Below are 16,435 nucleotides of genomic sequence, written 5' to 3'. Positions count from 1 at the left end.
AGAAAGGTCATCCTGGGCACAAATTGAAGCTTACAAACTTGGGAAGTTTTCTGTATACATGTGAGCAGTGAGTTTTGAGATAAAGTGGTAGAAAAATGTCATTTTTGACAAGAATTTGTCATACGGACAGTACATTTTTTTGAAATTGTGGGTGATTTTTTTAAATAGCATGGCAGCAGGTCCCAGAAACTTATTTTTTTACTTTCCCCTATGTTTCATGATACTCCCTGCCAATATACACTCATGACTATTTGTAGTAACTAAATCGGGGCTTACATTATTTTTACAAGGATTTTGGCGCTTTGGGCATCAAAGGGTTAACATTTAAAAATGCTCAAGGGATATCACCGGGCACCCTCTTGGATTTTGAAAAGGTACCCCCCAGCTACTAGAAACAGCAGAGAAAAAAACTTTATCAGATGAAACAAGGTTCATCAAAAAATCAGGCTCTGGCTCCCAGACTAGAAGTTCAAAATTAATTTTCCTCCAGTTTTAATATTCACTATTTACACCTCAGTGGTTTTCAATTCTCTGTCTGAACCAGATTTCAGTCATCAAAAAGTTTGGACCTGGGGGCGCCGTGTGGCACATGTGTGGAGCGGGCGGGCGAGGCTGCAATCCTTGCTGCAGTCCGCCCCGGTTCGGGTCCTGCATCAGGCGGCCCTTTGCTGCGTGACGTTCGCCCTCTCTCTGCCTGCCCACTGCCCAGTTACTGTCTCTCTCAACTATACTGTCAAATAAGGGCAAACAAGCCCAAAAAATATACTTTAAAATAAATAAATAAATAAAGTTTGGACCTGAAGTTATCGCAAAGAAAAGATGTGACACAGCTCCGCCCCCAGCTGTCCTCCTGTGTCTTTATGGGTGTGTCCAGCATCTAGTTGTTATAGTAGTGCAGGCAAGCCAAGCTAAACCAAACTAAGCTAGGAGGCACAGCTATGCTAGCCTTCACTTTCAGCAGCATATGCTCCAGGTGTAACAGACTATCTGTGAACATGAAACAAGACAAAGAAAGCACAGAGTAAAGGAGAATGAATGACTAAGCAAAGTTTTAGTTCAAATAAACTAAAATTTGAACCAGTTTTTAAATCTATTTAATGAAAAGGTATTTTAATCTCTTAGGCACCTAGGTGGTGCATGCATTCTATACTTTACTGATTCATGCTGTTACTTATTGTTTTAAAAACCATAGTAACAGGAATTTATTTGGTATTGTGCTTCGCCTTTTGGTCTTTCTTTTATCTATACAAGCGCTTGCAGCACAAGCAGCAATTTTAAGAATGGTGTCATATAAATAAGTGTATCATTATTATTACCTATCTTATGATTGACATGTGAAAATCTATAAATAAACATTAAATGTCAAAATGACAATAATTTTGTTATTAGCTCTTGACGTGAGAAACACTCTAGTGATCTTCAAGTGGAGAAATGGTCCAGGGGCTCGACACCTGAGCTTAAAGGGATAGTTCACCCAAAATTGAAATTTCACTCATTATCTCCTCCCCCTCATGTGGACTAAGGGCTGGGAGAAGTTTCAGAGTCCTCCGTGGCTTCTCTGAGTTACAGGGGGTCTCGGCGTAGCAGTGCATGTCCATATAACGGTTGCAAATGGATACCACTTTTCTTCGTAACAAAAAGACACACCAAAAAACATCCAAATACCTCCATGCTGCTCGTATGTAATGTCCATCTTGTATTGAAGCCCCGAAATGCAAAATTGTCCTGAAAAAAATTAAATAAGTCTATTTTTCAAGCTTGTTTGTAGCAGAAGCGTCTCAAAGCGCCTCTTCCTGTCTTTTTGTTACGAAGACAGTTGGGTATCTATTTGCAACCGTTATATGGACATGCACTGCTACGCCGAGACCCCCTGTAACTCAGAGAAGGGACGGTGGACTCTGAAACTTCTCCCAGCCCTTAGTCCACATGAGGGGGAGGAGATAATGAGTGAAATTTAAATTTTGGGTGAACTATCCCTTTAAGGAAAATGAAAAGTGGTGCCACCGCTACATTGTCTGGTTGGGTTCTAGACTCTGACTGGGCCACATCTCCACAGCCAAACCTGACAACACTGCCTGTGTTAATGAAGGTTGTTGAAATCAGCTCACAGTGGAAGTGCCAGACCAGCAGTCCAGTGAGCAGAGACACGGCAGCAGCCGCGGCCACCAGCCCCACGCCCATCCACAGCTTCTTCCTGCGGCCCGGTTTCTTCTCCAGGCGCTTGGAGTCTGAGGCCGGCAGGAAGGTGAGGGTCGTGTCCCAGTCAGCATCCTGCAGACAGAGAGAGAAACAGAGGGAGATGTGGAGATTAGGGGTGCAACGGTACAGGTAGCCCACGGTACGATACGTACCTCGGTTTTTGGCCACGGTTCTCGGTACGGTTTCGGTATGTGTTTTGTGCAGAGAACTTTTTTTTTCTCCCAAAATAATGTTTATAATTTATAATATTTCTAATACAGCTCTCCTCTCTCTCTATCTCACTCACTCACACTCACACAAACACACACACACACACACACACCTGAACTGTCAGTGAACAGCCCCTAGCTCCTCCCTCTGCACACTCCTTTAGTCTTTCAGTAGGTGAACACTCTGAAGCCACTTTCAAACAGAGATCGCGCTATATTGCCGTCACTATGCTGGCAGCCACAGTCTCTCAAAAGAAGGAGTTAGTCTATTGTGTTTTTTTAAACAGCCTTTCACCACCTCTCATCCCTGTCAGTCAACTCCTGCTCGACCTCGGTCTCTCTATCGCGCGCGGACACGCGGGCACGCGGACACGCGACCACACACATGCGGTGTGCATGGACAGAGTCCTGCTGGAACTCTAATAAAAGCTAAATGTGCTAAATCGCGCTAATAACTAATTAATTTCCCCCGCGATCACGATCAGCGACCGCTCCTGCTGCCGCCTGTTTGTTTTCTTTTTTTTTTTTCCCCTCTTCTGTGTGTGACTGCTGCACTTTCAGTTGCAGGGGGGAGTCACTGTGAGTGTGTGGAGGCTCAACAGTGATTGGACATCGACTCGCGGGGGCGGGCTTTCGCCTTAAACGGCCAGGCACACACATACACGGCACAGCTGCATCCCTAGTGGAGATGAACTCACCTTCTGAACTGTGTTGACTGTGTAAACAACAGTGTTAGCTGCAACAACATGCTGACAGAACACACTCGGCAGCTTTTGATGAGTCTTGGGCCAGAGAATAAGTGCAGTTTCTTGCCTCATCAACATTATTCTTTTCAATACAGCAGTAGAAAATGGAGTCCTCAGAGAGTTGGAGTTCAATGCAGTAGAGTTCAGGGCTTCAGTCTGCCCCTAAATTGGGGGAGTTTGCCCCTAAATTTTGAGACAGTGCAAGTACTTTTTTTTGTCTACTTGCACATTTGCAACCGGTAAAATTTGCCGATTTTTTTAATACACTGGTGAAATGTGGAAGAGACGAGTCAAAGAATCTGGACTCTGTCATTACAGGTGGCAGGACATTGTGTGTGAGGATCATGAATGAAAAGGAAATGTGAATATTTGTGTTGCATGTAGATTTACAGTGTGCGACTGCGACACCTAAATTTTTTCTAATATTTGCATCTCTAAGGCATCTCTCTATCCCATGATCATAGGATCGTAGGTCTTTCTGATGTTTTTTTCTGCCCTGGGCTCCTCTCCCTGTTATATGCCTCTTTCATGCTCATGCCGCCTTATCACTGCGCCATGGCTCGGACATTTGCAAAAACTGTTTGCTCAGCTTGATGAGATAGAGACCCTGGTAGTTCTTCTACCTCCCACTTGTGACGAGAGACCCTGGTAGTTCTTCTACCCCCAGTTCATGACAAGAGGACATATCTGACAACCTGATCTTGAAAGTGGGTGGATTGTGGGTTCTTATGTTTCCATCACTACTCTAGCCCTCTGTTCGGGGGATACTTGCACCCGAACAGAGAATCATAGTGTGGCTGAATGTGCCCTGTGAGGGGTTTTGGTGCAGCTTTAAAGTTCACTGAGAGATAACAAATACATTAACGCTAGAGCTTCATTGAAAGGTAACAGAAATCCAAATGTGGGGCAAACATTCCAAAATATCAAAACAACATTAAGAGTTAAAAGTTAAACAAAAGATTATTCTAAATGAAATACACACTTTGATTATAAAAAGTAGTAATATGATCCACACATTTTTATGTTTATTTATATATATATATATATATATATATATATATATAGCCATTACACACATAATACTTTACACTACACTTTCACTGGGACTGTTCTTCTGCTGTGGCCAAGAATCCTGATGTCTTATGTTAAACATCCAACCTCCATTCTCCAGCCTGATATATATGCAGATGTGATTTCTCCTGTAACTACTGTCTGAGACAACAGGATGAAAGAGCATATCCCACAGATCCAGGGTCAGCTCCGCCTTGGGCACAATATAATGTTCACTTATGCATGTTTTTCTATGCAATAGACAATACTCTTAGCTGACGGACTCACTATACAAACAGACTTGTTGAACATCTGGTATCAATGCTTAGGCCAGGGGGAGACAGTCACGTCAGTTACACATCAGTTACACAACTCTCTCACATATAATACTACTGTTATTTTAAAATGGTTTTTAAAAAATCATTTTTGAATGCTGACTCATCAGACGGAATGTCACACTAGGCTTCCCATCAGCCTCAGCTGTTCTTTGCTTCTAATGGCAGACGTCATGTTTGATGTTATTTAGACAGAGTTCTTGTGCAGCCGCTTTTGTTTAGGCAACAATTAACATTAAAGAACTGAGGCCTCTTTTCCTAAAGGGACAATAGTCTCTGAACGACTTTGCACAAATGACCTCTCTGGTTTGTTGACATGGTTTGTGGCCGACTGACTGGAGATCTGTGGAGAGATCAGCCTGCTGGTCACACCGGGTCCAGGCTTGTGACTCAGGGTGACTGGTCATTCACTGTTCACTAGCCTGAAACCAACTGTGACTGAAACCATCTGCTGGAACCTCCTGATTAATGCACGTCTTTGTCTCGGCCTTCGGTAATGTCTGATACGTGTATCATCATCATTATGGGTAGGAGCGCTGCTGGTCCAACCAGCTACACAGTGAACAGAGAGAGGGAGCGGCTGTAGCAATTGCAGAGCAGTGAATCAGAGAAACACAACTTTACGTTTGGATTGTTCCACTGTGGCTACAACGGGACCACACCCTCCCCTGCAGGAGAGAGCTGCACTAACAGTGTGTGTGTGCACCTATGTCACACACACATACACACACACAAACACACGTACACTCAGATGTAACTTAATTCCTGCCTCCACTGTTATTGGCTGGGGTCTCCACACCCACCACCCAAATATCTCCTCTCCTCTCCTCCCCTCCCCTCCCCTCCCCTCCCCTCCCCTCTCCTCTCCTCTCCTCTCCTCTCCTCTCCTCTCCTCTCCTCTCCTCTCCTCTCCTCTCCTCTCCTCTCCTCTCCTCTCCTCTCCTCTCCTCTCCCCTCCCCTCCTCTCAGAACATTTTGAACTGTCATTACCATTATCTGTTGCACTTTGTAGTTTGGCCTTGGTGTCTCACATTCTTTCTGTTTCCACAGATCCACTGGAGTTCCATCTCCCAGCACCAACCCCCGCCTGCATTGCCCCGCCTGCATTGCCCCCCTTTCCCCCTGCTGTTAAACCGGCCTGCCCTCCCTTCCCATGAACCAGTCAGCCAGCCGGCCTGCTCTCCCTGCAGAAGCTGCCTTCATCAGCTCTTGTTAACATTTCCATGTTTCCCACATTCTCTGTTATAAACTGTTTTCTTGTCTGTAACAACATCTATGTCACGTCTGTCCATCCTGGGTGAGGGATCCCTCCTCTGTTGCTCACCCTGAGCTTTCTCTGGTTTTTCCCTGTTAGAAGGGTTTTCCGTGGAGTTTTTCCTCAGTGGATGTGAGGGTCTAAGGACAGAGGATGTTGATATGATGCCATGTAAAGCCCTTTGAGACAAACTGTTGGTAAAAATGGGCTATACAAATAAAATTGCCTTGCGCCTACACAGAGGAACCCTGTATCTCCTTTCTGAATTTAAAAGTTGTGTCTGATAAAACAGTGTTTGCCTGATGGTGGCCTGCTCAAGAACTTGAGGAGTGGGTGGCGGAGGGGAACCCATGATCTTGCTGGCTGTCTTCACCAGATTATGTATTTGAGATTTGGATTTGACTGTTAGATTACCAAACCAGGAAGTCATGCCGTATCTAAGGATGGACTCACTGGCTGCACAGTAGGAGATGTTCATGATGTTACTGCTGACACCGAACAAACAAAGTTGCCTGAGAAAGTTGAGGCGCTGACAGATTCTGGCACACACACACACACACACACACACACACTTGCCACATGAGTGTGTCAGCTGAGGTCGCTGTCTAAGTGCACGCCCAGGTACTTGACAGAGGCATGTTTATACACTGCTCAAAATATATTGAATTGAATTGAATTGAATTGAATTAACTTTATTAATCCCGAAGGAGGGAAATTTGTTTCCAGCACACAACAATAAAAACAAATACACAATATAAAAATAGACAGATAAATACTCCCGGCACACACACAACAATCATTCATTAAAAATATGGTCAGCTAGACTGCCCAGGTCTGGAGACTACATATGTGTTATAAAGTCTGATGGCCTCAGGCAGAAATCTGTCAAATGAAGAGAACACTACATCATTCAAGTAAAAGAGCAGATGAGTTAAACATCAATGTGTCCATCTAGAAGCATCAGTGAGAATCAGTGTCACCTGCTGCTCACCTGCCCAACATCATGCTTGGTCATAATGAAATTCATGTTGGATCAGTCTGTGATGAGGGTTTGTTATGTCATTTTGTCCAACAATGAACATCAGTAAAGATTTGAACTTGAATAATTTGTTCATCAAGATCCAACGTTTAATCAAAGGACAATTCCGGGCAAATTCAACTCGGGGCTGTATTTTCCTAACATTTTAGGTCTAAAAGAAGGAATCTGAAGATTTTCAGTTTAATTGCTCCTGTTTTGCGGTAGTTGTGTCTGTCCCCGCATCGCCACGGCAGCGATGAATGGGAGCGGATGCAAGTTCCGCTGCTTAGGCTGTTTACATCCCTCAAAGCCACAATTTTTTTCCACAGACAGCGTCAGATGGCTACTTAAACATGCACTGAGAAGTTTATTTACTTCAGGCAAGCCGACATGTTTGTAAAACTAGATCTAATTCAAAGTCTCCCGGAGTCTCACGCGAGACCCAAGTTGCCATGCAAGTAAAAAAAACTTCTCGGCACATGTTTGAGTAGCCATCTGACGCTGTCTGTGGAAAAAAATGTACACTTCAAGCAAGTCAATCCTGGTCCTGGAAGAGTTCCCCTCATTTTTTTGAGCAGCATACTTTACATGTAGAAGTTTAACAAACAAACCTCTGTGGCATCAGTGCTGACAGGTATGTTTCCCATCACATTTCAGAGGCTACCTTTGTGACAAACACAAACTGCAGTGCAGACATTGGAGAAGGCACACAGCCAGCCAGTGTTCAGGTAGCTCCTCTCTGCGTGAGCCCGTCAGACTGTGTCAAAGTGAAGCAGGGTGTTGTTGCTTGACAGGAATGTTTGCACTACTGATATATGACATGTCAGCGTGTTGCGTCCTGCTCTGTCAGAATTCTGATTCAGTGTCTTTAAGAAGAAAAGATCCACACCCTGTTACTCTGTAAGATGCCAACGCTCTGCCTCCAAACTGTCACAGTCTGTCCCAGACACAGCTGTGTGCCCAGTATCATAGAGCTTAGCATGAAGACACCAAGACCTAGGATGAATTTCCCCTAGGGGACAAAAAAGCTGAAGTTGAAGTTGAAGACCTTCTTATCTACAGGTGTAGAAACAGAAGTTGGCACTGCTGCTAACATTAAACACAATTAAAGGGATGGTAATATAAATAAAATTTTTTTTTTTTTTTTTACATGTTTGTGTTTATCTGTCATGCATGGTACATTACCTAGTAGATTCTGATCAGTCCACTCCCCGGTAGGAGAGCTGTAATGTGCTGTCAGGACTACGTCACACAACCCCATGACCGAAAACCTGAACCCTGGAGGCCCCATTGACGCCAGTTCATGCTTCTTGGACAGATAGTCACTGAATGAACTAGACTCAGTCTAGCCAGGGCTGCATCCTTCTTCCAGAATTTTATACAATATTAACAAATTTGGCTGAAACTTGTTTTGTGAAGTCATTTTGAACTTTAGCTTAGACCACCAGAATCAGATCACTTCCTTGAGTCATGAAAGAGAACGCTTCAAACTCAAGTCCACAAGAATGGGATGGACGGACAGACAAGCAAAAAAACTTAAGCGGCAAAGAAAAGAAAAGTAAAAAAGAAAAGAAATGAAATGAAGATGTGACCTTTAGAACAGGACTAAAAGTTGTTAGTGACCCTGTAATGACTGTAATTCATTAAATTATGGAGCAGGACAGTCCATAAATTTACATGTAGCTCTCACAGTCACATGACACTTATCTCATATCTGGCTAAAAGTTGGAATTTAAAAAAAGCATGATCCTCCAAGGCTGAAAAATGAAGCCAATAATTGGGGTGCTACAACCTGCAGTTCCTCTAATGACCACTAGAGTCTGGCTCCAGCACTGAGTCAATCCCCAGAGACTCCTGTGTTAAAATATTCAACTTCACAGCAGAGGCGAACATGTTAATATTTTATGAAATGAGGTGGGTGAGCGTATTTGCCCTGTTTCTTGGATTAGCTGGAGTTGAGTCAGACACAGCCACAGTGGCAACAGTGAAGCAACTCTCGCCTCAAAACACTCAGTGGATTTAATTAATAGATGTGCTTTCACTCAATGTCTGGTGGTGTACATTGTGTGTACATAGTGTGTTATATGCGTGACGGACCGTGAGAGAAAAAATCCCTTTGGCAGAATAAAGGCATCTATCGCTTTAGACAGTTCCATGTAAACCGGGGACCGTCCTCTAGTCCATGTGGAGAGGGGGTGTTGCACATTTTCCATGTAGCCTATAGTATCAAACCATCAACTGATTCATATGAGCTTGAGGTAGAGTTCAAATTCATCTTGGTTACATCTACAGTTCACGTTTTTAATATAAAGGTATGTATTAAATCACATCAGTGACAGCTGTGGATCAGTCTAAAGTTAGTTAACTCATTGAGTGCCGCGCTCCTTTCCAAAGTTTTAGTCAAGTGTACCGGCAATTTAGACCATTTTTGACTTTTTATTTTAGAGCCATAGTGTATTCTATATTATTGCCACCAACACATACTGTAGCTCAATTGAAAGGTTTAACTTTATGCTTCAAGTGACCACAAACCGTTTGTTTCTACGTGCCTCCGTTCCTGAGAAAAGTCAAGCTAAACATGGCTGGGTTTCACCAAAATCCCTCCTTTTTTTCTAGAAAAGGAGATAGAGCGTCTTTTATGAAAGCTGCGCTGTTTGTGTCTGTCGCTCTTCTCACACTCGCATTTCTGGATCAAAGGGCTCGTATAAGATAAATATATACAACAATTGTTGTTCTATTCACAAAACCACCATCGGGGGCGGGGGGGGCGCCACTAAACAACAATAACACAGACGCACCGTGCCGTGTCACAGCCTCTCGCCGCGGAACGTGAGGCTCTGCCGGCCACAGCGGCTCGCGAACACCGGTCCCGCCGGTGGTCGCGGTCCGTCTGTGGTACGGGTCGGTGACGGCGGTCTGCTTTGACCCAGAGACCATCAGATTTTACCGCGGGAGGACTTTGGGGAGGACACGGTGTTGCTCCAGATGAAGACCGGGCGGACTGTGGGCTGAGAGCTTCCTGTTTCTGCTCTGAGCTGCTGGAGCAGCTGGAGCAGGAGCGCAGGTGAGAGCGGAGCAGCAGCGGAGCAGCTGCGCTGCATCTGCATGCAGAACTCCGTTTGCAGAAGCTGAGTTATGATAAAAACTTCCAGATCATGAGCTGTCATGTGACTTTGATCGTCATCTATTTCAGTTCTCCTCGTCGTAGAGTCCCCAAATTTACATATAATGTGTATTAAAGTGTCTATTTTCATAATTTAAAAAAAAAGCAAAAAACGAAAAATTCCGTTTTTGGCACTCAACGCATGGGAACGAAAAACGAGAAATTACGTGGTTGGCACTCAATGAGTTAAAGGGATAGGTCAACATTTTGGCAAATTGGCCCATTGCCATAATCCCTATAGTTTTAGGAGTAGGCTCATTACCTTTAATTGTCGGTGCAAGCTATTTTGAGGAAGACGGAGCAGAGCCGCGAGCTGCTCAGAAGCTACGCTACGGAGACTAATGGAATTTCTTGGTTTCCTTCATCAAACTCATCAAATACACAATCCAACAACTCCAAAACGCTCTGGTGGACAAGTTGTGACCTGCACATTCACCACGCTATGAGATAATAATGGAACGTTATACGAGACAGAGTTGTTTTAGAGGTAAATTCATACAAAAACGCTGATGCGCGTTCCCGTCGGGGGCAGTTTTTCGGCAAGCAGTCTCTGCATTTGCCTCGAAAACAACTCTGTCTCTTAACGTTCTGTTATTATCTCATAGCGTGGTGAATGTGCAGGTCACAACTTGTCCACCAGAGCGTTGTGGAGTTGTTTGATTGTGTATTTGATGAGTTTGATGAGGGAAACCAAGAAATTCCATTAGCCTCTGTAGCGTAGCTCTGAGCAGCAAAAAACACCTTGCACCAACAATTAAAGGCAATGAACCTACTGCTAACGCTATAGTGATTATGCCAATGGGCCAATTTGCCAAAATGATGAACTATCCCTTTAAACAAGTAGTGAAAACTGTCGACTATAATGACAAAATTTTTCTTCAGTAGTTTTTAAGTCAAGCAATAATAAGGGTTGATTTATGTCGTAGTTTGACATGTTTAACTAGAATCAGGAACATGATAGATGGATAAGAGAAGTGATATTTGACAACTACTAATCATATAGCCACAGTGAAAGCATACAGACAGAAGAAACAGCACTAGTAGCTCTGTTAAGTTTATTATTAAAGTAGTATGCTTATCTGCCCCCTGGTTTAAAGAGAAACCACTCTGGTTTCTGTTGTTTATCTCAGGTGAAACTGAGGAACCTGCAGCAGCTGTGACGTCAGAGAGAGGTTGACTCACCTGTCTCGGGCTGAACTTCTGTCCTGAGTCCAGTGCATCCATGATGTCCTCGCGCTGCCCGGTCCCGCGTGCTGTGCTTTCTGTTTATTCCGCCTTCACCGCAGATCGTCCTGTTGTTTTCTCCCCGCTGATCTCTGACCAGCCTTTTACCTTTTACTGCAGCGCTGACATCATGGCGCCGACCGACAGGTGAGCTGCGACAGGTGTCTCCTTTCAGCAGGTAAAACCCAGATGTAACGAAGAGGAAAGACACTTGTTAAATGACTTTAACTCTGACTTAAATGTTACTTTGCTCGTTTAACCGATGTGTACCGGAGGAACAAGCAGGTGCTCCGGTCTGAGAGGATCCGTCCGCGGTGACTGGAACGAGGAAACTAGCGCGCGAGAGAGAGCGAGAGAGAGAGAGAGAGAGAGAGATGGGCTTGGTGCAAAGTGATTGGTCGCTGCAGGCTGCAGGTACACCCGGTAGACCAGTGACACCTGAGCTCGCCGGCTTCCCGTGATTCATTGCGTGGATCTGGATCTGTTGGTTTGTGAACTGGCGTTGTGAAGCGGTGGATTGGTCCACACATAACATAACATAAAGCACGTTTTTACACTTGATAACACATGGATGATTAAAAAATAAATAAATAAAAAGAAAACTTTTTTTCTTTTATCCAAAATAATCTTTGATTCCTCCCATGAAAACAAAAGAAAGAGGAAATGTCTGAATAACAAGGAACAGAACAGTAGATTGTATTCAGACAGTTTCCTATTCTCTATTTCCACATTCTGTTTTTGTCTCATATGCATTTGTATTTCTATAATGTTGGTGAATAGTTTTATGTGACAAAAGTTAACAGATGAAATTCAGCATGATAATGAATACAGAGGTGTCAATAAAACACTCACATCATAATAAAAGATTGACTCTATGCTGAGGTGCCTTGAGTACTGCAATGCCATGTTCATGTTAAGCAGGTCCACGGTGTTACCACAGTTATCCCACAACAAAACAGAAACAGGATGACCTGTTACACACTGAAGAAGGGTCATGTCATAATAAAATACTTGAATTTGGAGTGGGTCTTGTACTGCCAGTACATTTTCTATATGGACTTTGGTGTGGGGATCCAGCACCCATTTATATATTTCTGGAGGATTTTTGGATTGTTTTTTGGATTTCCAATGTTAAGCAGGTATAATTTTTGACTGTGCATATTTGCTAATTAGCTCAAAATACAAGAGCAGCTATGGCTGATGATGGGAACAACATTAGTCCTACTGGACAAGTCAAATACTGACCTGATGATGGCATGGCTGAAGAGACAGCAGGTCACTCACACATGTAATTATAAAAAGTCAGCAACCAATCACAATAAATACAACAAAAAGAACATCTAAATGCTTACAATTAATTCAAATCTAAATTGTAATGAAAGGAGTAGACACATTGAATATACCAGTGCTTTTTCAACCAATTACCCCTTGTACAGTAAATAGGAGAAGAAGAAAAAAAAGATAAAAATCATCTAACACCAAATTATTTTGGCCAAATCATAGCAAGCTCTCATTTCATCTCAAATAGATGCAAGAGGCAATCTCAAGCCGTATCAAAACAAACAGACCAGCTATCATGGGATGGTCTGCTTTTTCCCTAGAACAACTTTGCTCAGGTTTGCTCAGGTTGCTCATATAACCTGTGCTGCCAGAGCACATGTGTGGTTAATGTACACAAGGGTCATGTAAAGGTCATAACGTTTGAATTCCCTCATCTCCAAATCGGTACCTGAAGCTCAAGTCCCACATCAGCTCTACTTCCCAAAAACTCAGACCCATACACCCCCCCCCCCCCCCCCACCCACTAAAGGCAGCAGCCTGATCACTACACTGTAAACCCCCATCACTAACATCACCTGCTGCTCTGCTGCTGAAGAGGCCAGATGCCACATTGTGTTGTTTTTTGCAGAGCGACTTGCAAACGCAACTGAGGTAAGGTCAGGTCAGGTCAGGTCACACAGCCACTTACAGGGATTCTTTTTCAGAGAATAAAAACAATTCTTTGAAAAAAAACGTTAGCAATTGTTGCAGGATTTCAGGCTGGACAAAAATGATGGATCCACTGATATTGTCACCTCTATGTGGCTCGCAAATCTCACTATGACATGTATGTTTCTGTAATAAAATTAAAGTATTAAAATACAGCATTCAGGTTTCATCACTGTGAATCTCATAAATAGAATGTTTTCAGTTGATGGTGCTGGAAGCTGTAGACAAAGCTGTAGTTGAAGCTCTAGTCTGTAGTTGAAATCGTAAAGGAAAATGTAGTCAGAGGTATAGACGAGGTTGTAGACAGAAGTGTGGATGGAGCTGTTAATGCTGTGGTCAAAGCTGTAGTCGAAGTTGTACAGTAGTCGTAGCTGTGGACTAATTATGTCTCAGACAACATTAAACCATCTTGATGGCTCTCCATTGCATTTATTGAGTTCCATAGTTAGCGTGTCTTCTGCACCTTTTCTCAGTTTTCTTTCCACGTGATTTCCCCTCTCTACTCTTCCAAAACTATCAAATGAAGGATGGTGTTTTTGGCATCAGCAATGCATTTGTACATTGGTATTGATGATCAGTCCAAACACTAGAGATACTGCAAAGAATGGGCAGTCCAAGAACCTAAAAAACAGTATCAAAAACTTAATCCCAGTACTGTCTTCATGTATTGGAATGGTTTTGATTAAGTTACCATAAGGGTGTACAACAAGGTGCTGTAACAGGAATGTTACTTTTGGGGGTTGGGCTTATAGGTTAGCCCTCATTATATGGCACTATACCTTTTTATGCTGATCATGTACTTTGATGTTCTACTAATTTCCAACCATCTAATCCTCCTTCAGATGGTGTTAAATAGGCAACAATGTAAACAAACCATTTTACAGTATTAGCATTCTTTAGAAATCTGTATTTGTTATGTAACTCAAAGGCCTGGATTAAGTAGAAAGCAAGGCTCTTTTGTAGTTGGAATCAGTCCTTTAATGTTCTGTGTTATGACCCTGGGGGGTCTAGGGGAGGCGGGGAGTAACATGGATGAATGCAGAGATTGGCCCAAAATACAGCCGTTTATTAATGAGTCCAACTCAAATAAATCATGAGGGAGCTGCCTGCATGGAAAAGGGGAAAAACCAAAATAAAAAACACTGTTGTATAATAGATATGATAATTTAAGAGAATCTATTGTCTACTTTCATTATTGTACTTTTTTCCCTTATATCTGGATAAAAGAACCCCTTTTGTCCACTTGGTCACACAACTAAGTTAATTCTGTGTACAACCAGTTAGTTTTAACACTTCGCTCAGGCTCAGGCTCAGGCTAACACTCATGGATGTTCCTTTTTCAAGTTCAGGATTTCGACTGTTCTAGTTGTGGCCCTGTTCTCCCTGTATAATGATCTTTGTAAAAAAAAAAATGTCATTCACAGTTGTTGTTTTTTTTTAAATGTTGCTGTTTGCTGAGTTGCATCTGATTTTTAATCAACAATGTCACTCAGTCTGGTGCCAGGTGAATATCTGTGTTAAACAGCGCTCTCTCAACCACTGGAACTGAAATCAACAGCAACAAAACAAATACTTACCTGGGACTTGTTTTTCAGCTCAGCATCGATCGTTTGTTCCTCGTCTTTGAGTTGCATTTTATCTTTGCAGGGTAACTGTGGGTGTTCAGAGTAATGGTTCAAACAGCAAACGTACCAGTCTCCATCAATCAACACAGATGCAACCCACACAATAGCAACTCAAAGTGCTTAAATGTGAAACAGTAATACAACAAACATTTCCTTTACAGTACAGCAGGGTAAACGTCCAGGTTCTCTGAAAGGCCTTGTCCTTACCAAGTAGAAAAGCTGCTGACAGGATCATGTGCAACGAGCAGTCAAGACGTTGGTCCTTGCAGGTGCACAGTAAGTCCCTTTCAAGTATGACATGGTAAGAAAAAAATCTAAATGGCCGCAACCTTGATGCTCTCCATGTTTGGTGGAAGGTTTGATACCCACAACCTGTTCATCTAAATATACTGCATACCAATAGGCTTTATGCAGAGCTCCACTACTTCCTGAACTTAAACAAGTTTCATGGAAAAACTGATTATTCCAGGTGTGTCTGACTCTGACCTCAGTAGTCAATGGTCAGACACACCTGGATTAATCAGTTTGTCCAATAGTGTAAGACAGGAAATAAAGGAGGCCTATGTCGGACTGGCGGGATGTCGGAATGGCGGTTGCCCCCCGTTCTAGTGGTCCCGTTTTCCCTGTATAATGTTTAGTTTAGTTTAGTTAAGTTTAATAAGTTTATTTGTATCAGGGACAATGTACAAAATAACATTAGTCTCGAAATGAGAAGAGAAGAGATGCCTTGTATCGGATTTATCTTACTAGCTACTTTCCATCCGTAGTCCTTGGGCAGGTGAATAAGAACAATAGAAAGGTAAGAATTATCAATTTACATAGCATTCTAAACATCCATACACGTGCATAATACACCCTCTCACACATCACAAACTTTTTTTTTTTTTTTTTTTTTTTTTTTTAAGGTACTTTATTAGTCACATATACAGCTAGTACAGTGAAATTCTTTCTCTGCATTTAACCCATCCCTGAGGAGCAGTGGGCAGCCACGGTGCGGCGCCCGGGGACCAACTCCAGATTATGAGCCAGTGCCTTTGGTCAGGGGCACTGACTGGAGGATTAACCTAGCCAACATGTTTTTAGTGGTGGGGGAAACCGGAGCACCCGGAGGAAACCCACGCAGACACGGGGAGAACATGCAAACTCCAAACACTCCAAACACTCAAGACATATTTCATATCAGAAAGAGACATACAGTTATTAAAATACTTCACACTTGGCCAATCCATTGTTTGACTTGAAAAAACATTGATCTTTGTAAAAGAAATGTAATTCACAGTTGTTGTTCTTTTTAAATGTTGCTCATATAAAGCCTATAGGAAAGCAGCCAGAAGCTGGACACCTCAGGAAGGAGAAGACAGAGTGGAGTTGGACCCACACCTTGACCCAAGGACATACAGGACCGTGTATAAAGAAGGAGGCGCAGCCTGCTCTGGTTTCTGTTGTCTTTATTAGTGGAATGGAATATACACCTCTGTGCTTTAATGCTGTTTTCTCCCTCTCTCATTCACCACTCCTCTCTCTCTCGCTCTCTGAGACTGAACATGACCGTCCTTCAGTTCACTGGACGAACAGCTGGTCCTCATCTGAACGGATCATCTGCCCTCTGTCTGCCCTCACAA

General features: G+C 43.0%; 1 protein-coding gene across 1 annotated transcript in view; it reads right to left on the bottom strand.

Moving 5' to 3' along the window:
• Positions 1-11,272, bottom strand: part of LOC146983967 (suppressor of tumorigenicity 14 protein homolog) — a 33,891-nt gene extending 22,619 nt beyond the window's left edge. The window contains exons 1-2 of the mRNA XM_085780820.1: positions 11,158-11,272; positions 2,109-2,271 (exon numbers count right to left, since the gene is read on the bottom strand). Of these exons, the coding sequence (XP_085636946.1) occupies positions 2,109-2,271; positions 11,158-11,199 (205 nt within the window). The 5' untranslated portion in view covers positions 11,200-11,272. The remainder of the gene's footprint in view (positions 1-2,108; positions 2,272-11,157) is intronic.
• Positions 11,273-16,435: the final 5,163 nt, after the last annotated feature.

The sequence above is a fragment of the Trachurus japonicus genome, chromosome 7 (assembly GCF_045865225.1).
Source record: "Trachurus japonicus isolate A0001 chromosome 7, Traja_1.0".
Taxonomy (NCBI): Eukaryota; Metazoa; Chordata; class Actinopteri; order Carangiformes; family Carangidae; genus Trachurus; species Trachurus japonicus.
The sequence above is the reverse complement of the archived record's forward strand: the minus strand, read 5'-3'. Positions and strand labels throughout refer to the sequence as shown.